Source organism: Balaenoptera borealis (genome assembly GCF_965194805.1).
Source record: "Balaenoptera borealis genome assembly, chromosome: 4".
Classification (NCBI taxonomy): Eukaryota; Metazoa; Chordata; class Mammalia; order Artiodactyla; family Balaenopteridae; genus Balaenoptera; species Balaenoptera borealis.
In genome coordinates, this window is record NC_138861.1 from 144,772,736 (window position 1) to 144,800,704 (window position 27,969).

The 27,969-nt window shown below is 37.5% G+C and overlaps 1 protein-coding gene across 1 annotated transcript in view; it reads right to left on the reverse strand.

Moving 5' to 3' along the window:
* The window catches only part of SLC7A11 (solute carrier family 7 member 11), a 101,785-nt gene that overhangs the window by 68,093 nt on the left and 5,723 nt on the right, over nucleotides 1-27,969 (reverse strand). Inside the window, exons 2-6 of the mRNA XM_082389835.1 lie at nucleotides 24,221-27,813; nucleotides 20,523-20,649; nucleotides 16,383-16,498; nucleotides 9,518-9,643; nucleotides 4,596-4,695 (exon numbers count right to left, since the gene is read on the reverse strand). Coding sequence (XP_082245961.1) covers nucleotides 4,596-4,695; nucleotides 9,518-9,643; nucleotides 16,383-16,498; nucleotides 20,523-20,649; nucleotides 24,221-24,497 — 746 coding nt within the window. The 5' untranslated portion in view covers nucleotides 24,498-27,813. The remainder of the gene's footprint in view (nucleotides 1-4,595; nucleotides 4,696-9,517; nucleotides 9,644-16,382; nucleotides 16,499-20,522; nucleotides 20,650-24,220; nucleotides 27,814-27,969) is intronic.

Below are 27,969 nucleotides of genomic sequence, written 5' to 3' on the forward strand. Positions count from 1 at the left end.
ATTATTCCTTAGAAGATAAAATAGCTATTATATACGTCCACAGAAGCATGGTTCTATAGGGACAAATTCTCTATCATCTAAAACCAAGAGGCTGGAATATTAGCCCATCAGCCTTTAATATAATTAAGGTATCTCACACCTTAAAACAAAGATGAGAAAACCTGTCTTATTATTGCACCTTTATTCACAAATAGGCAGTTGATGTTCATGGTTGTCAAACAAAACAAAACACAAGACGACAGGCCCAAAATGGAGTCGCTTATGCTAAGCCTCGTGTCACCAAACCAAACTGTAATTCACTTAAAGTTTCAGATCTCCCAGAAATGGAATCTGAAACCAGTCTATTAGGAATTGCATTATTAAAGCATTCTGCCTGACAGACCCCTGCCATCCCCTAAATGAAAATAACTTTGTAATAACCAAGCTGTTCCATGACTTAGTATAACTTCCTTGTTCCCACCGCCTTCTGCCTATAAAAGCCTTCTCTTCTGTGCAGCTCCCTGGAGCTCCTTTCTGTCTGCAAGATGGGATTCTGTCAATTCATATTGATTTTTGCTCAAACTCTTAACATTTTAATATGCCTCAGTTTATCTTTTAATAAAGTTCAGGTGTCTAATACTGTAAGGACCATGTTCTAAGTAGAAACATTTGAATATCTGAGAGAAAACAGTAGCACCAAAGGTGATCTAAAAAGTCAGCAGCCAAGGATATTTTTTAATGACTAGAAAGTAAGTTTCTAAAATTAGAGGTTGTAGTTACACCAGGAATGCAAGCAACGATCAATACTTATATCTGGTATATGCACTCTGAGGGATCTGATGTGTTTGTTATAAGCCCAAGGCAGTGGGAAGTACAGGAAGAAAATGAACAAAACAAAAAACCCCCCCCCAAAAAAAAAACCCACGCAAAAACCACACACACACACTTAGAAATATTTCCAGGCTTCTCACTTCAAAAATAGCCAGTTCCTTCTAAACAGTTATTTTAGAACTGGTCTTTTTCCAACAATGTTAAGGCGAGAAAGGAAATATTTATGAAAAAAAGAACGCAATTTCAAATATTTTGCCGTAGAGAAAAGGAAAGGGCTTGGGACAGGGTGGGAGGTGGGAAGGAGAAAGCTTCTGATTTTGGTCCAAACATTCACTCCTGTGGGAAATACACCTTTACGCTCTCTAAGTCTCCAGCCATGCGTCCATAGCCCATCTCCTCAAGTTCTCTAGAGAATGTTCATAAGATCTATTGTTCCAGCTTTTCCATGATTGTGTATAAAAGGCACTGCAAAGCTGGCAATGCATTCTGATACCCAACTATGTGAATTATTTTGAAAAGAAGCTTATTCTTTAGATTCGATTTGACACAATGCTACAAAATAATCCCAGCAGGTGCTTTAGATAGACTAAATCCACTGAGGATAGGATTTAAAAGGGAGAAAAAAGACAGACCAAAAAACTATTTTCTATCACACAATTCAAAAAAAAAAAAAAAAAATCCCACCAAGCAATATTTAGCTTTGGATCAGGATATGGGACTGAAATTGATTGAGTTCCCCCGGGCCACAAGGGAGACTGGCGGACATATTTCTCTGAATGCAGACGTTGGCAATAATATAAAAGTTGTTCTGACCCAACTCTGTGACCTGGCTGGGTTAATGATTTCTTTCCCCCAATCATGTTTCTGTGAAGGAGTTTTCATCATTCTAAAAAGGTCCAGCACTCCTCATAAACCAACAGCCTGCTCTATTCAGATCCAAGGTTTGGCTGTGTCTTGTTCCTATTCAACACATAGGGGATGACTTACTAACGGATCAAGGCCTCCCAGACAACAAGGGTCTTGCTGCGTTTACTTACACCCTGGGTGGTTAACTTCTGAGGACAACAGCTGCTTCTGTCTCCTTATTTGCAATGCGCCCTACACCCTTTTTTTTTTTTTTTTTTTCCTTTTTTTGCATCAAAGATTGTCAGGGCCAGGCAGCACAGGGAGTGGAGGCTTATTATGGCGCCCAATTTATAATTCCACAACCCAGTCTTGTAATTCCGTCATGAAAGACAAAAAAAGGTCAGAGAGGCAGGATCACATTTGGAAAGTGCCTAAACACCCCCTGCTTTGGGAACTCTTTTAGTCTCCATCTTGTTCCATTTATATCCAGATATTAACTTTTTCCTCTGGCACTCCAAACCAACAGACTAGTTCTTCTACACACAGCTCCCTTTTTCTAAGACTGATGGCCACAGATTAACAAGCAGATGATTTCTACCTATCCACAAAGCAGCATTCAGGTAGCAGAACAGCCTGTTGGAGACATAACAGTTACTTATCTGCCCCCTACATTAACCATTGGTAACGCGTAACAGTCCATTTAAAATCCCGACCTTAATTTCCTACACTATGATTGAACCCTCTAGAATACAAGAAAACCAACAGTTTCCTGTTCTTTAAACTAGGATGTGGACATGAGGATTCGACGGGTACAAGTATGACCAAAGGTTCATGTAGACCCCGTTTACACTGTAAACAGAGTATTGAAATATATTTCTAGGTCCAAGATGGAGTCACTTAACCGCCAAACGCCAAGCCACCTCTGGGCTCTATAATTATTTCCTTGTTTCATACTCATTTTCTATTTTTCTTTTCTTTGCTCCTTACTCTTCATCCTATAAAAACTTCCTGTCCTCCACCCCATTTTGCAGTTCTTTGGACTCATTTATTATCACCTAAATTGTCATTTTTTAATCATTTTAACGAGAGTAACATTTGGGGTTCAGCATCAACAAAACTAAAGGTTAAGATAATAAGATCATTCAAAATGAAAAGAGTCTTTATACTTGGAGAAATCTATCAGCCCTCCAAAGCTTACAGAAGTGGAGAAGATTTGCTCTACATAAAGCAGGTAACCTGAATAGTCAGCACTTAGAGTAGGGGAGTGCGTTGGATAGAAGAATATTGTTAAGATTCCGTGGGAACAGATGCATGGTACTCAGGCAAAAGAAACTTCATTCAATAGAATTAATCAAATCTCCCTCGTGACGATCTCCACATTCCGCATTCCTGATTGAATACCGCCAAGCCCCCAACACTTGGCTCTAGCTGAAAGCTTTTGTCACCTCCCCACTTGCTCTGGTGTCTCTCGGTGACCCTCCCAGGGCTTGGCTGGTGCCCCAGGGTGCCAGAGCTGTGATCAGGCTGAATAGCCATAGAATAGATGATTCTGCTGCTAACCCTGGGAGCACAATTCCGTTCTATTTTTTTGTTCAGCACCACGTTGTGCTTTGGACAAAAATAAAAAGACTTCAAAAATACTAAGAGTAATGCTTACACGCAATGGCTATCAAAATATTTCGAGAATACACAAATATTTTACACTAGACTTTTTAGAGCTACAATCTTCTAAGAACTTCAAACATTTTGCTTCAAATACCATATTAAAATTTTTAGTTCCTGTACTCTCCTAATTCTCCTCTAGTGCTCTATTTTCATACTTCAGTGAGATTAACAGGGTAAAAAATATTTTTATATTCCATGCATTAGCTGGAAGGTAAGATCCTAAAAACAAAAGAAACAAAAGGAAATTGTATTTGTATTTGAAATGCATTTACGTAATTTTTGAGCTAGTGTAGTTCGTTATTTTTAGACTCATAGAACATTCTCACAGCAACTGTACAACTATTAGCTCTATAAATAATAAAGAAGAAATATTGCTAGTAATTATTCCCAAACAATGAAATTTAATTGCATTACAATTATTTTGATGTTTAAGCAGTATTTTTCTACCTAATGGGATTTCTTGCAGCAGTCGCTTCAACTAAATCTTATTAGATCAGTAAAATGTAATTAGGAAAAAAATCCCACTCCTGGTCATGATTATTGTTATTCAAGTTCCTGAACAAAGCAAGACATGAATACAAAGCTTTAATGCTTCAACCAGAATGGCATCACAGTTGGACAGGGATTTAAGGAAATATACTTGTGGCACAGTGATTTTATTCATCCTTCCTGCATTTTTTTGTTTTCAAGTGTTGAGGAAATTTTAAGGAATTTGTAAGGTCCTTTAAAATGTAACAGATTATCTAGTACACCTGATTTCACTATCCTGTTTTCTCCTCCCTGCCTTTACAGTACCATTTTACCTCCTGGGAACATCTTACTTATTTCTGTATCTGAATTATTTCCTTCTCATGGGAAGGTGGAGTAAATCAATTAATCACTATTGTGTACACCTCTGTAGCTTCTGCTGGGAGGCTTTCTGACAAAGTATCAATACTAATCTTTAATTTCTTGGGGCGCTCTTATGCCCTTACTGACCCATACTTATAAGTGATTTGTACTGGTTCTCAAGACCCAGCATTTGTTTCTTTTTTACATTATCAGGTTAAATCTGGTAGTTGCCTTGACTGGAAACCTCAGTGATGTTTGTGTTAAGTTGTGTGCACGGTAATTGGCCTGGTGAAGGGAGCCACATCATCTTTCTCACTTCAAGTAAAGCATGTCACACTGGATTATGCCTGTTCACATTTGCCTAGCACCTTGCTTGGCACTTAAAGTACTTGAAGGAATTAATGAACCATCCAAATCACCAGTTGATAGCGATATCAACTTACCAGCCAGCGTACGCATACATTCCATAATAAAAAGCCAGTGGCAATCCCATAATACTTGCATCTCTTCCGGAAAAGGCATCTTTAAAGTGTTGTGTTTGCCCTACAATAAGAATAGAAAGATTTAGGACTTTTCAAAGAATTGGTTATTATTCATTCTTTAACCATAAACATGAATGGGGGGGAGGAGGGGGGTTGGGAATGAACTATACAGTTTCAGGTCTAGATTTCTTACTCTCTGCTCATTCCCAACTTTATTAATGCTGTATCCATTCTAGAGAAGGAGTCTCAAAAGTATACTGATTTCCACTAACACTACCTCACATTTATTTTAATAAAATCACGGCAAAGAGGAAAATGGCATTTCAAAAACAATCTCTTTTTTAAGCATGCCTCTACTCGTAACAGAGTTTGACCATGAAAGAAGACTAAAGGATCGTCTGTAAACTATAGTTTTTAGGAGTGTGATATAATTCTTTAAAATGATGATAATATAATGCTTGGGAAGAAATATTCAAGGGTCTATCTTCAATGAGGAGGCGTGAAACCCAAGAACCACTTTCTCACATCATTTAACTTACTTTCTGCTTTCTCCCTATAGTTCATTAGATACCAACAGGGGTTGGAAAACCCTGTGGAACAAATCTGCTCCACATCCCCAAGCTTCTTTTGTAAAGAAAGATTTATCGGAGCACAGTTAGGTGCACTTATTTACCTATGGCTGATACTATCAGTGTATGGCTAATTTTACTCTCCAGCAGAGCTGATAGTTGTGGCAGAGACCACATGGCGCACAAAGTTGAAAACATTTACTATCCGCCCATTTACAGAGAAAGTCTGCAGACCCTTTCCTAGAGAATGGCATGGTTTCCTTCTAGAAACACAAAAGAGACTATACTGAACTCTGAAATAAATAGGTTTCGGCTTCCCTGGTGGCGCAGTGGTTGAGAATCTGCCTGCCAATGCAGGGGCACGGGTTCGAGCCCTGGTCTGGGAAGATTCCACATGTCACGGAGCAACTAGGCCCGTGAGCCACAATTACTGAGCCTGCGCATCTGGAGCCTGTGCTCCGCAAGAAGAGAGGCCGCGATAGTGAGAGGCCCGCGCACCGCGATGAAGAGTGGCCTCCACTTGCCGCAACTAGAGAAAGCCCTTGCACAGAAACGAAGACCCAACACAGCCATAAATAAATAAATAAATAGATAAATAAAATTTAAAATAAATAGGTTTAACCAATTTTTTGCATCAACATGTGAACTGAGCACTTTTATTTTTATTTTTTATAAATTTATTTATTTATTTTTGGCTGCGTTGGGTCTTCACTGCTGCGCATGGGCTTTCTCTAGTTGCGGCCAGCGGGGGCTACTCTTCATTGCAGTGCATGGGCTTCTCATCGCGGTGGCTTCTCTTGTTGCGGAGCACGGACTCTAGGCACACAGTCTTCAGTAGTTGTGGCACACGGGCTCAGTAGTTGTGGCACACGGGCTTAGGTGCTCCACAGCATATGGGATCTTCCCGGAGCAGGGCTCGAACCCATGTCCCCTGCATTGGCAGGCAGAGTCTTAACCACTGCGCCACCAGGGAAGCCCTGGACTGAGCATTTTTATGCATAACAGTTTCCTCTACTTTGTAAATCATAATGGGACTTTCCCTGTATATCTTTTGGATAATTAAAAAATAGAAATTCAGATTTACTTTAGTCAATCAATATTAAAAGTTAAGCATGAAAAATCTCTATTTCCCAAAGAAAATAGCAAATGAGATGATCTAAATGGGAAATGTGACTTGTTTCAAAACTGGCCTTCCCGTAAGAAAATAAAAGGCGGATGGGAGGTAGATGATATACATAAGACCCTTTCTCTCTTCACTCAAATCTCAGTTTTTGCCGGCATTGTCCAGACAACAACACATGTATCAATATAACGTGCAAGTTTTGAGACCCAAAATGGAGAATATTGAGTTATCCACTAAATGACTTTCCCCTCAAAGCATCCAATTCCCAAATATAGTTCATTTTTAAATATGATACTGTCAATTCAGAAATACCTATTTTACAAAAACATCTCTGTGTCCTCATAGAAGGAAAATATAAATACTGGAAACCCTGTAAAAACATCTGTTGCATATTGCTTTACCATGATCTATGGTCTACTTGGCCTTAAGGGACAATATTCCTAAGAGTGCAGCACTGAATAATCAATAAAAGATATCAAACTTTGTAAAGACTGAAACCCAAGCACAGATCCTGAAAAGGGCCATTTTGAGAGTATTACGAAAGAGAGGTGTTTCTAAGTTTCAGGAATATTTTGGCTGCATAACAGAAGTCTCATGAAGATGAAAGTTATTATATTCAAAGGAAAGTTTAACAAATCCTCATAAGAGAATACAGAACATACAGCTAGTTTCTGGATCTCATTAGATTAGAATAAATGCACAATCTGTATAAGTAAAATTTTTCTCTTCTTGAAGTTTCATATTAATGTGAGAAATGTGTGATAAGTTAGAGACAAACAGAATCACTGTTTTATAGTAATAGAGTAAATAAACCTGCTAAGAATACTCTCCAAAATATTTAATTTACTTTAAATGTAGTAAAATTCTCAGGTCACTTCTCTGTTAAGTGAGATATAAGGAAATATGGTCACTGATATCAAAACTGAGCAGTACCCTGTGGGGCCTTCCTGGAGACAGATCACTCCCCATGTCCCCTGCCTCTTGTTTGTAGAAAAGCTTTAACTTCTAGGCCTTCCCTGAGTTCCAAAGAGCAATTTTAATCAGAGAAGTGAGAAAATGCAGAAACAAAGGAAAGCAATCAAACAAGACAAAACAAAATAGTAATAGTTTAGCTGTAAAACAAACTCAAGGTCTTTTAGTTACTCCTCAAGGGCTATAGATAACATCCTGAGTCATACCCTTGAGTTGTTTTCCAGATACTAAAACCCCCACCAGGTGGAAGAAGCTAACTGCATGATCACCACAATCTTGTGGCCCCCAAACTGGCTGCAACCTGAGGATCGATAATGCTGACCTCTGTGACCTTACCTCATACCTCCTCATCAACCAATCAGAGAATGGTGCATGAGCTGATCATGCACCATGTGACCCTCTCCCTCACACTGTCTTTAAAAAGCCTTTCCTGAAAGCCATCCGGAGGTTCAGGTCTTTTGAGTATGAGCTGCCCATTCTCCTTGCTTTGCCCTGCAATAAACACTGTACTTTCCTTCACCACAACTCGGTGTCAGTAGATTGGCTTTGCTGTGCATCGGGCAAGCAGACCTAAGTTTGGTTCGGTAACAATATCATAAGTATTAAAGGATCATTCTATTGTAATGTGAAAAAACAAATCTAAACAATCTATCATGACTTTTGCTCTCAAGGAATTTGCAATACACTACCATTTGGGCAACCTCACCTCACCTCACACACATATATAAATAAGTGGTAAAAACTGACTACAGTCTTACATTACATCAAAAAGAAAAAAGAAAAGAAAAAAATCTTTGTTTTAAAGGATAGTATATCATCTTTTGGAACCTAAACTAGAACAAAAGAAGGGTCCATGACCCAGAGTTTCTGCACTTTCCAAAAATGGAAGAAATTCCTTACAGAAGTCTAAGGAGTTAGCTCAGAAAAGGAAAGCAGCAGCAAAACAGATTATTTTCCCTACATTTCTGATGGGTCAGATAAAATATGGGCAGGTCAGCTCTGTGGAGGCCAAGGTGAATTAGAAGAGTGAGCCCACGTCTTCCCTTCAGTGTAAGCTATAGTGTTAAACATCTTCACTGTGTTTACCTTGGCTGAGGTTGCTGGATTTGATGCAAACATTTAGCCAGGAGAGCTCTAAGCTCTCCCACAAGGCTTATTAAATGGACAGCATCAGCTCCCTTTCCCCAGCTACAGAATGACGAATTGTTCCACTTTTATTACTGTTTAATGCCTCTACCATCAGCAATGATTTTTTTTTGCTTAATTTTGGCATTTCCTTTTGTCTTGTGTAATTCTTCTCTTGCCACTTCATTAAATTTCTCTATAAATTCCCTTTCTTGGAACAGACAATATCAATGTCAACATTAAATACTTAACATGTCCAAGTTATATGTCACTCCTTTACAATATCATCTCACTTTCCTACTTATTTCCTACCATTGTGCCCATTGTTAGTTAAATAATTCACCTGGACCTCCTTCTCATCCAACAACTTCCCCTGAATCCAAGCAATTGCCTGTGCCTTCTTACCTAGAACTGAAACTCTAAATGACATCACCCTCAATCATCTCATCTTTTCTTATTTAATAGGCAAGTCTATAAGGCAAATACTCCCAGAAAATGGTGTTACATTTCCACAGAAATGCAGATTTTACATAAAAATAATGTAACAATAAAACTTACATTTTTACAGCTATCTTTATTGTCAGATAATATTTGTCTTTTTGCGAATGCTATTCCCATATCTGATTCTCCTTCTGTCAAGAATCCATTCTCAAGGTAAAAGGAATAATAACCATAAAATAATTATTCATCATTTTTCATTATTTTCCAGATATCTTTTTCTCTCTAATCTTTAATACTGTGGTTGAACTACTTTAAGTAAAAATAAGAAGACATATTTATCTGTAGTTAAAACCAATGGCTTATTTTTCTTTCCCCCTTTGTGTTTTCACTACAAATAGTTTAGACCAAGAGAAAATTCAGTGATGCCTTATTTTGTTGCTTGGCCCAGTCTTAATCCTCTTGTTGCCATTCAGCTGTAAATACCAACTCAACCCCCAATGTTGCAGGCTTTCAAATCAATTAGATGACAGTACAGAGTCTAAGTTCCATGAACAGAGAGACTAAGGGATTCTGCTAGTACAAGCGAAAGTTAGTGTTAGAAGAGACCAAAAGCAGAAACGTATTTTAAAAAGCATTTACTTTTCAGTCCCTACCTTTAATTAGCTGCATCACTCCAGGGACTATAATGATCAGAATTGCTGTGAGCTTGCAAAAGGTTAGGAAAATCTGGATCCGGGCGCTCCAGCTGACACTCATGCTATTTAGGACCATCACCATAGCTGCAAACAAATAGATGAAGTTAGAAAAGGTGAATCATCATTGGTATGAAGACGTCTTAGGTTGTGGCTCTTCAAAGTGCCATCCGTGAACCAGCAGTGTTGCCATTACCTGGAAGCAGTTGAGAAATGCAGAATCTCAGGCACCACACCAGACCTAAGGACTACAAATCTGTATCTCAGCAAGATCTCTAGGTGATTTTTATGCACACTGAAGTTTCAGAGGCTTGGATGAAACCTGTGAACAGTAAGAAGTTCTCTCTTGTTCTTTGTATATGTCAATAAGAGTGGACAAATACTGTAGCGCCCTGATAATCATATAAAAATACCTTCCAAGCAAATCCCGAAGTCATCACATGCAATGAGATTGTTGAATGTGACTCTTCAGCTTGATAGATCAGGCAACTCTTTCCTCGCTCAATGATTGATCTTGTGCATAGTTACCTGCCAGCTCGGCATCACACTCAAGAAGGGGCAATGTGTGAGCTGGGACGTGATTCTTCACCTTCAGGACTAGCTGCAGACAGCACTTTTTGCATTTCCTTTCCACTTTCCAATCAGCACAGTCAGGAGTGACTTTCAACCTACCCTAAATGTATAGGCTTCCCAGATATGTTTTGGAACTTGGAAAAAAATGTTACAAGGGCTGAATCCAAAAGAGTTCCCAGATGCACATTGGGTCTGAAGCCAGCAGAATTTCCCTTTCTTGGTGATACCGTCCACAGTGTCCCGAGTAGTATTCAACTATTCACTCTCCCCGCACTGTGGACCATGAGAACCTTGAGGGCGGAACAAGCATTATTCATCTCTGTCTTGCTAGTATCCAGCTTCATCCTTGGCCCAGGAAGATCATCAACATGGTTTTGTTGAATCAATGAATGAGCTGGATCCTCAGTTTTAAAAAACCACCTTCGGCCAAGAGGAATGAAATGAATGGCGATATTCTCAAACCGTGCCTCCTATACTCTGCTGGAGTGACTTATTCTAGACAGTGGATTTCAACTTTATGCTCTTTCTAAAACCTTATGCTTAGTGTTACTTGCTCCCTCCTCCACTGCCCCAAAAGCTACTTCATACCTGACATTTGTAGTTATTATCTATAAGCTTTATTTTTAAAAAGGTGTATTCTCCCTAAACAAATAACAAAAATGTATGAAAATACTTCTTGGAGGATAAAACCAAACACAGAATTCTTACAGTTCAGGTTGCAATAGGAAGCTTTCCATATGTACAATAATGAGTGATCTTCATAGTTCCAATTGCCTGATACAATCATTAGCTCATTTCAGAATTTAAGAATTGGAGCAAATGTATCAATACAATGTATAAGCAAAATTTAAAAAATAACCTAGCCCCCTAAAGGAAGGCTAATTAACGTATACCTTTTTAAGGGTTTATTATGCAGCCATTTAAAATCATGATGCAGTTAAATATTTATTACACGAAAGATTGTTCATGACGTTTTACTGACCAATACAGCAAATTACAGAGAGATGGGTAGATGATAAATTGATAGGTAGATAGAAAGATAGATAAAGACACAAAGACAGAGAGAAAGGAACGGAAAAATTCTGAATGAGTGTTTACCAAAACATTAACAGAAGGTATCTATAGATGATAGAATATTGAATAATTTTCAAGTTTAAAATTTTATTTTTCTACATGATTTGAAATAATTTTTATAATGAACATGAAGTATGAAGTAAAAAAATCAATAAAAGCAATTTTTATTTTTGAAAACAACTCAAAGATGGGAAGAATAAGGGACCATGAAAAGTTAGATAGGAGGTTACTAATGAAGAAATGTTTCAAAGAAATAATGATGAGAATGATTAGAAAGGCTTGAGCCCTGAATAAGCTACATGGGAAGCTAAGAGAAATATTTTATCTATGTTTGAAGCTGGAAACATGAAGAAATAGATAGGTCGATTGCTAATCACCAAGTGCATTATTTTATCAGTGAAAAGATAAAAGATAATTATTTTCCTCTCCCCTATACAAAGCACTTATATATTGAGAATAATTTAATGCAACTCTGTGCTCATCTTCATCATCCAGTGATTCTTTTCCTTTTTCTATGTAAATTACTCTGTGATAAATGAGTCGTGATAAGAAAGGGATTATTTTTTTAGTTAAGGAGATTCAGCACTGATCTGAAAATAATTGGGTGCATGTTCCCACCAACAACAAAAGAGCACTGTTTTCTTTTAACTAGAGCTCCTAAAACCCCAAACACTATTTTTGAGAGTACTCCACAATGGAAAAGAGCTGTTGTAAGGAGAAGAGGGGAGAAAAACGAGGAAAGAGAAAAAGGAATAGAGGGAGGGAGGATAGGAAGGAAGAAAAAGAAGAAAGGGAGGGAGGGAGGAAGGGGGAGGGAAAAGAGAGAGGCATTCTCATATTTAGAACCTCTATATATTTGGGAAGAGGAAAGAAGGTTTGTTACGTTCATAAAGAGCGTAGGCATTACGTTCAATGTCTATTGAAATAGAAAAAAAAATGAGTTTTGGGAATTTTATATTTTGTAAAGTTTTCTTAGAAAAATGGAAGACAAAATCAAACAAATATTATGACTGGATAATCTCACCTTGCTTTCCTCTCAGACAGCTGAAATAAAAATTCTGGTTAAGCCTGATTTCTCTCAAAGGTTTCTCAAAACCCTGCTTTATCTGAGCATCCAGACATTGCCCTCATTATTCCCTACCCCAAATTCCAGCTGAGATGTACCTCTATGACCCTGAAGGGATACAGCTTAACAAGTAACAAGGTAGCCAGTACAGAGGCACTGTGAAGGTCCTCCAGTGGCTAGAACTGCTGTTTCATCATGTGTCTTTACAGAGAAATTTAAGTCTACGTATATTGCTTATCCAACAATACTGAAAAGGGATTTGGGATTCACTAAACGCAAGTTTTCAGAGTTTCTGAAACAACATCTACAATATTTTGGTTTTTATACACTATCTATCCACATTGTAATCATGAAAGAAATCTGAGCAAGCTTTCAGCCTAGCTTTACTTCCTTTGAATAATGATTGCTAATTTCATGCATTAAGAATTACTTATATCAATTTGGGCTTATTATTATTATTATTATTATTATTATTATTGCTTACCTTAAATGTTACCAAAATGAAAACAGAGGGACATATAGTATTTATTTATTTATTAATGATGCCGTTTCCTAAGAAATGAAATGCAGCAACAGCAACGAGGAGTGTTAAATACTGGTACCATGATTTAAGGACTGGCAAGTATTTCTTTCTGCACTTCCGTAATTCAAGTCTGTCTTTTGTTTTGCAGAGTGAGATTACTGAGCCTGGATATATTGGGTTATCTCCCAGGTTCAGGTTCTCCCTGGCTTCTGGCTTCTGACTGCTCTGTGCTAAACTGGTAAAATATACGGACACCATATGGATGCGACATGGTGAGCTAAAGTGAATTGTTCCACTGTTCTTTGTAGCAGCTGCCCGGGTCGTCTCTATCTCTTTGTTTGCATTCGTTTCCTGGATACATTAATTTCGGATAGGTTTTTAGCAATAAACAACCTTTATAAAGCAGAGAGACTATATCTAGGATCTCACTATTGGGAATTAAAATGGTAAGCCTTAAATAAATATATACTGTTGTTATATGACAGACATTGTACAAGGACCTTACATGGATAATGTTGTTTAATCCTATCTCTATGAAGTGGTTACCATCACTGGTGTTATTTTTCTGATGAGCAGCTGAGAATCCAGATATTACTTAACTTGCCCGTATTCACGAAGGTAAGGTGTAAAGATAGGATTGAAGCCAAGTAAGCTGACCCCAGAGTCCACACTTTTACCAGTCGTTCACAGATAACAATGAGGAAGTAGCTCAAAAGACACATACGATCTCACTAATATACCTAGCTCTTCCAAACTCCCGGTAACTCTTCCTTTCTGCTAAGGTTCATGTTTATCTTGGCTGGGATTTCAGGACACTTTGATTTCACATTTTATTTCTCATCCTCCTGAAGGGTATAGTTGCTGTTCTGCAGTCCTTATATATTTCAATACGACATGTATTTACCTAAGAATTGGTTGTCATGGTATCTAGTTACGGTAGAAAAGGAGTAGGGATAGCCCAATTTCAGATTTATAAAGAGCCACTCCATGTACAATGTTTGAGAAGCTAGCACAGAACTGGGCCTAGAGTTTCTTTCACGTAATTTAATGATGCCAGGAAAGTACAGTTTTAGCAAAGAAAGTACAGTACTGCATTTGTAGAAATGGCTATTTCTTTTTCTCACATCGCAATCATTAGTGTTACTTTGTTTGCTTCCCCCAATTATTCCCACAGGTTATGGGAAGAAGGTAGGGCTCTTTACTCACCTACGTAAACTAAACTAGTAAGAAAACTGAGACAGAGAGAGAGGTTGTTAGGGATGCATCTGGGACTAGATCCTACATTTTAAGGAAAGTATTTTTATTATAATATTCTGCCATTCAAGTGTATACTTAAACAGGGTCTAGTTTCAGGAGAGCAGAACCAAAAAACTAAATATCATTTCAAATATTGAACATACTTCAATGTTTATTGAAGCTACAAGGAGAGTGAAAATTCATGGAGTTCCATAGACGTTAAAGGGAGTAATGTCAGTATTGGGCTAGAGGAGAGAAGACAAATATGAATATATAAGATTTCCCCGTTCAACTTCCATGTGACTGATACATTTACCAGAATGGACAAGATTTGGGGTAAGCCAAAACTTTTCATTTTTATTAATTTGACAGAAATGAAGTAAAGTACTTTTAAAAGTGGAGGGGGTGAATTAGTATTTAGTAATGCCCTCCTACCACCCCACTCTCATTTCTCAAGTGGTTGGTTAAGGCACTCTGCTAAGTCTTAAATATGTGACTAATTTCATCCTTCCACAGCCATTCAAGATAAATTATCTTTTCACAGGTATTTTACCAATAAATAAAACCGATGCTTAAAGAGGTTTAATATTTAGCCCTAAATCACATAACTAAGAAATTATGACACTAACTTTCAATTCCAGGCAGTTTGCCTCCAGAGCCTGAGTTATCACCACTATGCTAAGATGGTTCAAAAATTCAAAAATTCAAAAATTAATGGTGTTAGATCGGAGCGAACTATTTACCTCCATCTTCCTGCTGCCTGAGAGACCTGAAGATGTGTAATCCTCCAAGTTTAACACACAGGCATTCCATTGGCTTCTCTACTAGAGAAAAATTCTTAGACCTCTTCTCGTAAAAATCAGTTGTCAATAAATATTTACTGAGCACAAACAACATGCTAGGTGCTATGGGAAGGGCTGGAAACCCAGCAGTGAGTAAGCCCCTGGTCTCATGGAATTTGAGGAGATGTTTTCCCACAAGAGTATAAACAGCTACCATTTGTAACTTCATTCTTAAAAAATTTCTGGCATTCTCCAAAACACTTTATATACATTGTCTCTCTTACTATCGTTTAATCTTCACAAGACACCTGATGAGACTGGGCACGATTTAAAGGTAAGAACACTGAGGTGCAGAAAGTTGAAGTGATGTGTCCCCAAGTCTCACGTCTGTAGTATGTATCAAGGGCAAGATGAATCAAGAACACCATTACCTTTCCAGAACTCAGAAATGCCTAATTTGAGTATCTTTCTTTGTCTCCCTTCAAAGATTTCACCGAACAATTATTTGTGTATGTTCCATGAATTAAGGGGGAGAATCCAGGATGAACCTACTTAAGTTCAGAAATACATGTACCCAGCACTAGAGATATTCTATGTGCAATTCCTAACTCTTTCCTGCTAACTAACCACTCACCCCTCTACTGTCAGATGTTCATCTCTCTCTTCGTTGTTCTATTGAAATACTTCAGCCATGTATAACTACAAATTCTTTCATGGGTATGTAGTTCAATTATTCCTGGGGAGCTCTCTATCTCCAAGTAGGTCAAACTTAATCAAGTGGGATCATATTGATTCTGAAAACAGTGATTCAGTTAGTATCTACAAGTAAGTGATCATCTCCGATCATATTTAAGAGTTTGGAATGTCGACTCTTATAACAGGAAGTTAGAGTCATATTGGGCTTCATATCACTTATATCATGTTGGCCATGTTCCTCTTTTTTAATTTCCTTTTTTAAAAAAAGTTCTAATATCTGTGCCCATTGGTGAAAATGAACAACTTCCTAATTTAGAGACAATAAAGAAGACTCCTAGTTGAGAAACACTACTAATAATCAAATACTGGAAGAAGACTCTTGTGACCATCGATGGACAGCTAAAATCCTAACACTGAGAGTGACAGCTGCTAACACTAGAAAATGCATGAACACTACACACACCCAACACACAAACACCATTCCATGAGGCTAAGTGCGTTAAAATTCAACATGTTATCGGTGAGGAAGGATATTTTCTAATACAGAATCCATTTAAAAATTGGGTTTTCATTTGTAAAAGTCTCTTTTTAGGTACAATCCAGTTACTATATTACTAACAAAGTGGTTTTGTTTGCCTATTTTAAAAACTTAACCGTCATAGCTACTGACCCAGTGCAAAACGGGCATGTAATGTCATATCAGGCATCACTCCAACTCCTTATTCTTTTCTTTGTTTTCCAACACAAACTCGGCAATGAACTGTAAGCAAGAAGAACACTATGTGGGGAGCAGTCCCACCACATAAAAAGTCTCAAGAAACTTTGTCTCCAATGACTTTTGTAGGGATTTTTCATATTTACACCTGTGATACTCACTTATGCCCACAGCTGTAATGAGCTTGACTGCAAGTTCAGGAATTTCACACTGAATGAAAAATGGTTCCAGAAGGTACCGTCCAAAGGCCAGAGATATCACAGCAGTGGCTGCAGGGCTAGAAAAAAAAAAAACATATTTAGGTTAACTACAGAAAAAAAACTAGCATCTTCACTAAACTTTTTCTACCTTGAGGTGATATTATTCAGCATATGGAACATATTAAATAGGGAAGTCTGTGATTTTCAGAACTCCATATTTGATTAGGTTGTCATAGACATTCCAAATGAAATATTGTCTACAGTTTTGGTGGTTACTTTCTAAACTTCACATCTCCTTGGGTACAAGGCTGGGTACTGTCAGTTTTGCCCCTGCCTTCCCATATTTGACATTTTCTTAAAAATTTAGTTTATTACTTGAGATCCTGACAGAGGTGGGCCTCACAAGAAGCAATCTTCTTTCTCAGTAAGTCAACAATTAAACTCCAGCACAGTATGAATGCATTAACAGTGCAGGTCTAATGGGTTGGGGCATGGTCAGAAAAGGAACACGAAACTCACCTTAAAAAAATTAGTACTAATAAGTGTTCATTGCAAATATATGCTTATGTGCTTGATATCGTATTAGTCTTGGTTTTCCATACAGACCAAAACTTGAAGAGCCAAGTGATTATTCTTAATTCCACAGAAATATTTAGATGCAAAGTATACGTTGAAAAATAAAAGTACTCTTGTAATTTTACAAATGGAGAAAACATGCATGAAATAAGAAAATGCAATAACTTCAGGTATATAGTGAAATAGGTAACAAACCATTCTATCTTAATTTTTCAACTATTTCTATGCAAAAATTACAGATGCCTTTTCAGTTTAAATATATCTATATATGAATGTATATCTGTTAGATACACAGGCAAGTCCATGATATTACCTACTTTGTCCTGCCTGCCTTCCCTTTCAGCTTATCTTCCTTCTCATGGTTATACAACACCCATGTCCAACTCCTAACTGTCAGAAAACCAACCACCATTATGTGTTCCAACCTTGACCTGCCAGTACTAGCATGACAGATTTCTTGATTTTTTTTTCTTTTCCAAGAGAACCTCCTCCTCACCCCAACAAGATTATTTTTCTCGATCGCCATCATTTTTAAATTTTTGACATATAAATTAAAATCTGATGATGACATCTTAGTGCTTTCAAAACATGCTCAGGATATGCAAAAACTCTTCAATTCAAGGCTCTATCTGCTCTAAGCTTTTCCTTCCTCTTCAGTGTGCTTCTTCCCACACATGGATATGAATACCCTTTGCCTGAGGCCCCTGCAACTCACTGATGGTTTCGTATACCTCAGGTCTTAGTTCAGTCTTTTGCCCAAGGAAGCTTCTCCAGTCCTCTGATTGGGTTAGATCTCCCGGAGTATATTCTCTTCCGGAACCTCATGGCTTCTCTTTCACGGTGTGTATCACAGTAGTAACTTTATATTCTCTTATGTGATGTCTTGATTCATAACTATTTCCCTCATTTGACCCTGAGATCCATGAGTACAAGGCTGTGTCCATCTTAATCATTATTTCATCTTCAGTGTATAGTATAGTGTCTGTCATACAGTAGAAACCCAATGAATATTGAATATATAGTGAATGTGTGAATTCAATCAAATGACCCCTGATGTGTGATTTTTTTTCCTTAAGATTTGTTTTTACAGACTAATTCTGACAAGAGTGACTTAATCTGACGTACAATTTTAATAGGAAGTATTTAGGTACCATGGGTGTTTTCAATGGAAGAGAAATGTTAAAGTACCTAGGTATCTTGTCACCCCTCAAGCCATTCATTACTCTGCCTATCTGAGAAACCAGTTGAGTAACGTGAGTCCATTATTACAAAGAAATATAGGAACCATTAAAAAAACTTCTAGAATATATCTAGGTAATTTCTTCTGTAGACACACACACACACACACACACACACACACACACACACACACACACCCCCACGAAGTAGCTCTCCTGTGATTAAAGTAACATTTGATTATGAGCTGCTTGAGAACAGGAACCATGGCTCACGCCACTTCAGGTCTCTTTAACTTGCCATTCACCATTCAGTAGCAGTTTGTGGAATGAAAAAGTGAATGCATAAGCACTGTATTGGTGCTACTACTGCAAATGGAATAATCATGCTCCTCATACTGCCAATACAATCAGCCAATACATGAGTAAAGTGGGACTCAAGTCCAGCTACATCAGGCTCCAAAAGCCTACTGTCCTGACAGGCCAGCACTCTAAATAAGTAGTGTAGTCATCTGAATGCTGAGTATGTTGTATTCAAAATATTATAACCTTAATCTTTCAGTTACTTGTTCAAAAAGAATTTAATATCTGATAATCAGGGCACTGAAGTAAGTAGTATAAGGGTTACAAAAAGGTGAGAGACCTGGTCTTATATGCTTGAAATACTTGCAGTTTTAACAGGGAAACAGAGCATGGATTCCTAAAATATTAAGTAAGGTTATATGACTCAATGTCAAATGAGAAGAAGAGACTGCATTTTTTTTCAGAAGAATTAAGAGAGGAAAGACATACTATAAACTAGGGTGAACAGGAAATTAACTGTGGAAATGATAGAATTTAAGTTGACCTTTGAAGAGTAATATTCAGATTAACAGAAAAGAGTGGAAGGCACATCCCGGGCAAATCCCAGAGTTTAGAAAAGGAACAAAATACCTCTTTATCATTATTTCATTATAATAAATTTTAAATAATGCAGAATTGTCTAAAATGAGAACAGATTTAACAAAGAAGTAGATACTACTCTAAGCTCTTTGATAAAAAAGAGACTCCTAGAACCATAAAAACCAAGATTAGTGTTAAGTCAATACTTATTAGCTCTGCATTTGCCACTTAGCCCCACATGACAGGATAAAGGCTCACAGGAGCTCTCAGCTGTGTAAGTTTGATAAGTTTACAGTAAGAGCAAGTTTCTCTACTTATTTATGTTAAACTCTGCAATCAGAATGTGCTAACCACGTTTCATGGATGCCATTTGCCTTCAGGATACTTTTAAACTTCTCAGGTGACATCATAAGTTTCCCACAAAGTTGGAGGAAATTTGCTGTTCAGAGTGACTTAGCATTATTTGGTTTGATTTTAAACCAGGGCAATCAGGAAGAGGAACGTATTCTTACAACAATAAACTCAAAAAAGCTTTTCGCAACTGTAGTTCACTGATTTGTTTAAGATGAGGACATGAGTCATCTGTGACAGTGAAGTTTTGTTCTTTTATAGAGTATAAAACTTGGTAACGGGCTTCCCTGGTGGTGCAGTGGTTAAGAATCCGCCTGCCAATGCAGGGGACATGGGTTCAAGCCCTTGTCCAGGAAGATCCTACATGCTGCGGAGCAACTAAGCCCATGCGCCATAACTACTGAGCCTGCGCTCTAGAGCCCGCATGCCACAACTACTGAGCCCATGTGCCACAACTACTGAAGCCCGCATGCCTAGATCTTGTGCTCCACAACAAGAGAAGCCACTGCAATGAGCAGCCCACGCACCGTAATGATGAGTAGCCCCCGCTCGCCACAACTAGAGAAAGCCTGCGTGCAGCAATGAAGACCCAATGCAGCCAAAAAAAAAAAAAAAAAAAAACAAACTTGGTGACATACTAAATTGTTAGGAACAGAAGTTTCCTAGTCACAAAAACTGAGTAAACTAAGATGGCTTAATGGTGTCATCTACAAGAAGAAAAACACAAGTTCCTATAACATAACATTTAATTTTGTCTAATTATGATTTACAATCAAACAAAAGGTCTGATTTATCAAGGTAGATTTTGATGCTTCATATCCTTTTCAAGTCAGCATCTGTCCTGAAAATGTCATGGAGAATAATTGAATATTAACAAAAAGCAGATGCTTTAAAAGTTTGGCAGGGTTGGCAAACTACCGCCAGTGGCAAAATTGCATTAAACACATTAATTGAGAAAGGTATTCCATCACAGATTTTATGTCCTGAAGTAGACATGTTTACCGCATAATCACATGACATGTATATTTCTAACTACTTAAAAATAATCAAGGTGATTAAAAAATGGTATAATGAATAGGTTTATTTTTCCTTAATTTTTTTGTATGTAGATTCTTACCGTATAATGAGCAGTTCTACCCAGACTCGCACAAAAGCTGGTAATGGGCCAAAGACTTCCAGAATGTATGTGTAATGACCACCAGATTTCCTTATAGTTGTTCCCAGTTCAGCATAGGACAAGGCTCCTGTGAAATATTTATAATAAAAAGGTGAAAAGTTAAAATATTACCAAGTCATCCAGCAGTAGAATGGATACAACAATGTTTCTGTTGTGTGAGATGTTACTACATCCTTTGATCTGAATGACATCCTTTTTCAAAATTAATAACAGTCATCGAATTCCTAAGAGCCTCCAGATTCCTCTTGTAACTTCCTCACATTTGAGATCTAGTTCATTCTATTCAAACAATGTAATTTTACTTGAAATAGTAAGGACAAACTTCTAAAACAATATCATATTATTAAGAATTTTGAATCTCAAACCTGACAACAAGAGAAAAAGAGTAGATGGATGCCAATATTACTAACCTATTTTTCAAAGAACTTCACATCAAGACAAGGAATTATCACAAATTGACCTTATTATATTGAGAATCCTTTAAATAAATGATATTTCTGTGGCATATCAAAATAAGTAAGATTCATCTGTTCTCCAGAGAAGTATGGACTCAAGGCTTTGGAAGGCTTCATTTGTAGGATATGTTTTGTTTGTCAACAGAATGAATTTTGACACAGATATTCTGTTTTTAGGAAAGTTTTTCTTGCATGTCTTCGAAGTACACACTATGTATGGCTGAAATAACACATACTTTTAAAAAAGAGGTGCTATGACATATTTACATACATTAGGTAAAATTAACTATAGACCAAATTTTAACATTTAGCAATAAACTTCGCACAGAGTTGAGCAAGTTATATAATCTCCCCAAACCTCAGTTTCATCCTCTGTAAAATAAAGATCTTAATTCTCACATCACAAGGAGTTTGTGTGTTTAAATATAAAATGGGTGCCAAGGACAGTGCTGGGCCTGACACACAGAAAGCACCTCATGAAATACAGCTATACCTACTAATGTGAGCAATTAATTTCCAAGAAAATGAAAAATATATTTTGACATTATGTGAAAAGTTCTATCCATACTGCTAAGTACTCAAATGTAAGAGATAATTTCTGCCTGGCCTGCTCTGGGGACTCAAAGTGTGGGAAATTATTACTAATGAGTAAAGCTTCAGGTAGAACTGTCCAATGTGAATGTAATTTGGATATTCAGCAAAATCTTAGTGTCAGTTATTGTATTTCTGTATCACTTATTGTATTCTTGAACCTAGTACTGTATCAGAGTCACCTGGGGAGAATTTTTTATTTAAAAACAAACAAAAAACAAATGCTAAGGCTATACCCCAGACCTACTCTCTAACCAAGAGAGGCCAGACTCTCCAATAGAGGCATCCAAGAAAATCTATTATTTTAAAATTCACACAGGTTAATTTTAAAGTAACTAGTCTACAGATTGATATTTGGGGATCACTGATACAGCCTGTCTGTTTATAACTAATTGTAACTAGTTGCAATTCACTCTCTGTTGGAAACCAGTCACCATGTTGGTAGGCTGTACAAAGAAGCAGCCAATATAAAATGTTATTGGAAAGTGTCTTAAGTACCTCAGAATTTATCCCCCAAGAATCAATACCTAGACCTTTGTATGCTTTGCTGAAACTCCAGGATAGTTGCCCCAGAAGAAATGAAATTTTCATTTAAAGGTCTCAAGCTCCATAACCATTTTACCCAGATGAAAAAAGTTCAAAATAGGTTGTAAGAATCCATGTATTGACCCTGGCTTTAAAAAAAACCTGTAAATCCAATATACAGATTCTTTACTCTTAGTCCCAGAGTTCTAGAGTTCTAAGACAAAGGATTTTTTTCCTGATATTTTGCTTTGCTTCCTGTTAAGAAGGCACTCCTATCAAAACTTCCTAGTAACTTAAGTGATAAATGCAATGCAAATATAGATAAGTAGGTTAGTACAGGAGTACTCTCCCTGCAGTTAGTAATCAAAGAATACCAACTCAAGTATAAACTTAGCTAGTCCCTTTAGCTTTTTTTTTTTTTCCCCTGAACTTCTTGAGATGATATACTTATGCAGAAGCATATTTTCTTAGTACAGGTCAACATGACTTTCATCACTTTAACTAGTTAATGCTCAGAGCCATCCATTTTATTATATCTGAATAACCTTTTATTGCATACGAAAATGGAATCACATAGTGCAAGCTGCATGCACACAGTCTGCAAAATCCAGGAAACTGGTTATGGTTTCTCCTATCAGACACTGATTTGTTCTGAATATACCAGGTGTTGGAGAAGATTAAAGGCTGAGGAAGCACAGTCATTTAGAAAGATCAACAGCTAAGTTTCTCTTTGTTCATCTATAAACGTACATGCCACACCATATGAATACCACGAACTCTTTGTAAGCTAAAATAACCCAAAAAGAATTCCTCTGTAGGTCTTTCTATACAGCTTTTGTTTTAACAAGTTTTATTTAAAATACCTTCTTCCTAATAACGGAAGTTTGAGTTCTCTAGATGAATGCTCAAACCAATGCTGAAAACACTGCAAGGCCTTAAGAATAAATAGATCGGTCTGTGTAGGACCAAGAGGTAGTACTTGGTCCTAGAGTTTGGACAAAGAACAGTATCTTTTGAAATCAGAATACACTGTTTGCCAGAGAAGAGCAAATATGTCTTAGACATTTTTCCCATAACATAAATAAAATTTAATTTTCTTGACCATTCACCAGTTTTTGTCACCTTCACAACTAACCCAGGTAGCTTTCTAGTAATGTGCCCACCTCATGAGGGGACATTTATTACCTCTTTACTATTAATTATCAAGTCAATACAAGAGATCTAGATTTTGAAGAAAAATTAATAATCATACTTCTTCTACCAGTTCTGTTTAGACTAACTCAGCAGACAGGTGGACCAATGACCTGTGTCTCTGAAGACCAAGTGAACTAGAAATGAAGAAAACAGAGCTGGGCAAACACAGCAAACTAACACCCAATTCCGATTTTACAACTTATATTGCAAAGGTTTATGGGTACTGGGGAGAGATGAAAAGTCGAAAAAAATGTGAAATATGCTCAGACCCTTGCAATAGTCTCATTTACAAAAGGAATTGAGTTATATGCCATCACACTTCTTTCCACAATAAGGACTTTTGAAAGAATACTGGGAACTGACAAGCGCATGAAGCTAAAACATTAAAAAGGAAAAGACTGCCACCCATTTGTTTTGCCAATAAAAAGTCAGTAAAACTTCTGCTGACACTCAGTTCTGTGTCTAAACAGGCCACACCGGGTTTCACTTCACAGGCGTTTCATTCAGTGCTCCAGCTGCCAAGATGCCCCAAACACAGGTAACTGAGCACGAATGCCTGGTACAGAAAGCTTGCCTGTATTTTACTGGGTCATCAAAGCGAGCCTCGACGTTCATTGCCACAGGGAAAAATCAGAAAATAATCTACCTTAGTCAGGAAAAAGCGAGCACAGCCCACAGGTCGCAATTTCAGGGAATTCAGGATTGTGCCAACAGTGGAGAGCGTGCGTGGAGAGTTCGCATACCTCCCCCCAGATCAGAAAATCTGGGGGAGCCTTGGCCATTCATTCCCTCCTTAGAAATCACCCTCTGTCCTCCCAGAGAGCACGGCACCCAGCCCCACAGACACACCCCCAGAGAAGCAGCAACACTCACCAAACAGTGACAGGACCCCGCAGACCGTCCAGACCACCAGGGACAAGCCCACGCTGCCCGTGTTCTGGAGCACGCCCTTAGGGGAGATGAAGATTCCTGCTCCGATGATGGTGCCGATGATGATGGAGACCCCTCTTAACAGACTGATTTTCCTCTTCAGCACAACTTTCTCCTGCCCAGGTGGCTCCTTGCCGCCCGGGGAAGACAGCCTCGCGTTAACACTGCCCTGCAGGTAACCCCCATTGGAGATGGTGGATGCCGCAGGCTTTCTGACCATGGTAGTGACCCGCAGGGGAAAAAAGGAGACAGAGCAAAAGAAAAAAAAAAAAAAAAAATTAAAAGAATAAAACCTCCAAACTTTCAACTTTGGTGTCTCTTGGGGTGACTGACCGATCTGATCTCTTCCTCTTTGCGTTCAGATTCTTTCTCAGCGCTAGTGTGCTCCCAGGTAAAAACTCTTAAGGTGTATTCTCGCCTTCCGCAATCTAATTACTCACAGGAACACCTGTGTGTTCGTTCATGGTGTTCTGGTTCCTCCACCTCCCCGACTATCTCTGCTGCTGCGGCTGCGGCTGCCGCCCTATCATTACAGCCCAGCTCAACTTCCTCATGGGCTGGTATTTAAGCTTCTGCCTGTCACACCAACTTACTCCAGCTACATGATGATGCAAATTCTCCAGGTTTGCATCAGCCACATGAGAAGGCTCCAGCATTACTCAGCTCTTTTTTTTTTTTTTTTTTTTTTTACCACGAGCAGCAAGTTGCTCAACTGACCAAAGCTTTCAGAGAACAAAGCACACTCTTAACAGGGATCTTAACCAATCCAGAAGTAGTAAATTCGGAACAGACCTTCCCAGAGATTTCAAGCAACTCCTAGTGAGGGACAAAAGCTCTTCACTCGAAAAGAAAATGAAAAATGAAACAGGAAATGATCACTGTGTTGAAAGGAGTTTCTTTTCTTGAACGTACAAATAAAAGAGTTTATACCAACCTTTTGATCACAGAACAGATCTCAAAGCTGCACTGTTTATAACAACAGAATTTAGATTTCGTGATGCTTCCTGCTTATTTAAATTTCTTTTTATTTTTGGGTTTCCTAGCAACACGGTCAAATCTAATATTTACAAACCTAGAATGATTCTGTATAGCTGCCGTCAGTTTTACTTAACATTAAAAGATAAAAATGATTTCTTACTACCCATAATAACACCAGTACTTAAAATTGCCATCTGAGTGTGACTACTTCAAAAATTACAGTGACTCCAGAAAAGAGTCATTTTCTGATTCTCATAAGTGCTAGGTGATCTCCTAAACTAAGTAAAAGATACACTCTTCACTTGCATGTTGTTCCAACAAATTACACACACACAAAAATCTAATTTCAAAATTAAGCAAAGTTTACAATGATATAAAAACATGCATATAACAAAGGCTTGAAAAGGGATACACAGAATAAAATTGAGGAAAGTGTTAAGATTACGTAGGAATTTTTTCTAAAGTATAGCAACTATTGTTATATTATGATTATAAACTTAGAATTAATTAGAAATATAAGCTAAGATTAAAATGTTTAGTTTGCTAATAAGGACCTACTGTATAGCACAGGGAACTCTACTCAATACTGTGTAATGGCCTATATGGGAAAAGAATATAAAAAAACTGGATATATGTATATGTATACCTGATTCACTTTGCTGTACACCTGAAACTAACACAACATTGTAAATCAACTATACTCCAATAAAAATTTTTTTAAAATGTTTAGTTTGAAACAGTAAGAAAGGCAAACATTTTAAAACCCTATTAACTTTCTTAACCAAGTGTCCATAAAACAAATACCGAAAGAAAAGAAATCCTAGGTATCACTTTTGGCTGCGGTCATAGGTGGTTTTGGATTCAGTGAGAAGAATTAGATGTTATCATTATCCTGAAGCTACATTTGCAAACGCGATTAAATATGCTTCTGAACATCTGAGCAAAGACAACAGACAGAAAACTTGTGTGTGCAAGGTGGAGGTGGGGATGGAGAGGGGGTCAGGATGACACAAGAACGAAACAGCCACTAGAAAGTAGCATGGAGAAGGTTAGACTGTTTTCTGTTATGTTGGCACCTGAGGAAATGATACATCAGTGCCCTATCATCCAGATAACTGAGGCTACGTCATTTCTTGTTTGTATTATGTAGCTAAACCCTACGTAATTTGCTTTGAGGATACCAGGTTAGGGTTTTTATCAAGCCAAAATAAATACTTTTCCCAGCTGCGTGTCTTCCAAAAAATAAAGATGGGTAGTTTTCCTCATTCAACCTTGTTGAAATGCCAAAAAAAAAAAAAAAAAAGCTACAGGAAAAAAAAAAGACGCTAAAGGAAGATTCTTCTATTTCTCTTTCTCCTCCTACGGGTCCTTCAGTCACACAATTCTCTTGATTAATGCACATAATGAAGAGAGGAGAGGCCTTTGTTTCCCAAAAAGGGGAACAGATTAGCCCTGAAGATATATGAGTTAAAAGTAGAACGCAAACTAACGCAGAGCCACAGTTCAATTTTAAATTTTGTGCTAAATGACTAAACTCATAAATTGAGAGTAAGAATGCATTCAGACAGAAGTTAGATACATTCTAAAGGAGGAAAAATATTCTTTTAATATCAAATGACATTCTCCTGCTTTGGAGTATTTTTAAAAATTATTTACGAAGAAAAGTTACTGAAGTTAGAACAATGGTCAAAAGGATTGTACTATCTATATTAAACAGAGTCACATTCAAAACCTCTGCAAAGCTGCAAAACAGTTACCGAAGACACCAGTATACCTCATCCAGTCACTCAGAAATTTACAGAAAATGTAATTTATAAAGAAAGTGTTGAGTTACCTTCTGGGTTACCTTATAAATCAACAGTCCTAAACTTATAAATAAAAAAATTGTATGGTCTTCAAATATGTGTGTACAATAAAAATTAGTTCCAAGCAAATGCATTTATATCCTCCATCCTGCTTTAGGCCTTATTTTAAGCATTCCTGTCAAATTGGGAAACTATTCGAGTGCTATTTACAAGTATTAATTTAGTGCACAAGAAATAGCCCCTGCTCCCTAAAAGCATTTCACGGAAGAAATAGATGTGATATATCGTGGTAGCTTCCCTTTTCTGGTAATAATTTCTGTCCCATGATTATAACTATGGGCATATAATGAATGACCTGGCCAAATATAATCATCTCCCCAGCTGCAGGGTATAGGAATGTGGCCTGAGCTGGGATATTTCTAAACAGAATTAGGTTTATTTATTTTTTTCATCTGTCAGAAGTTGTAAAGATGTGACCCTAGAAGAACTGGAGGCCATGTCCCCTGCCATATTGAGAAAATCCTTGCAAAATAAAAGAGAATAAGCAGAGAAGAGAGATACTTAGAAAGTCCCAACATCATCAAGCCCTGTTTTCATTCCTAAGGAACCCAGATTGGCTCTGGATCCTGAAGGTCTTCCTTCAATTCTATAAGCTACTTAGTTTCCTGGTTAAGTATGCTACCTCTTGCTACACACGAGAAAACAATTGCATTTGGGTGGTAGAGTTAGATGTAAATGGCATATCATTAAAACCTCTAAACTAGGGGATGGAAAAAGATATTCCATGCAAATGGAAATCAAAAGAAAGCTGGAGTAGCTATACTCATATCAGATAAAATAGACTTTAAAATAAAGAATGTTACAAGAGACAAGGAAGGACACTACATAATGATCCAGGGATCAATCCAA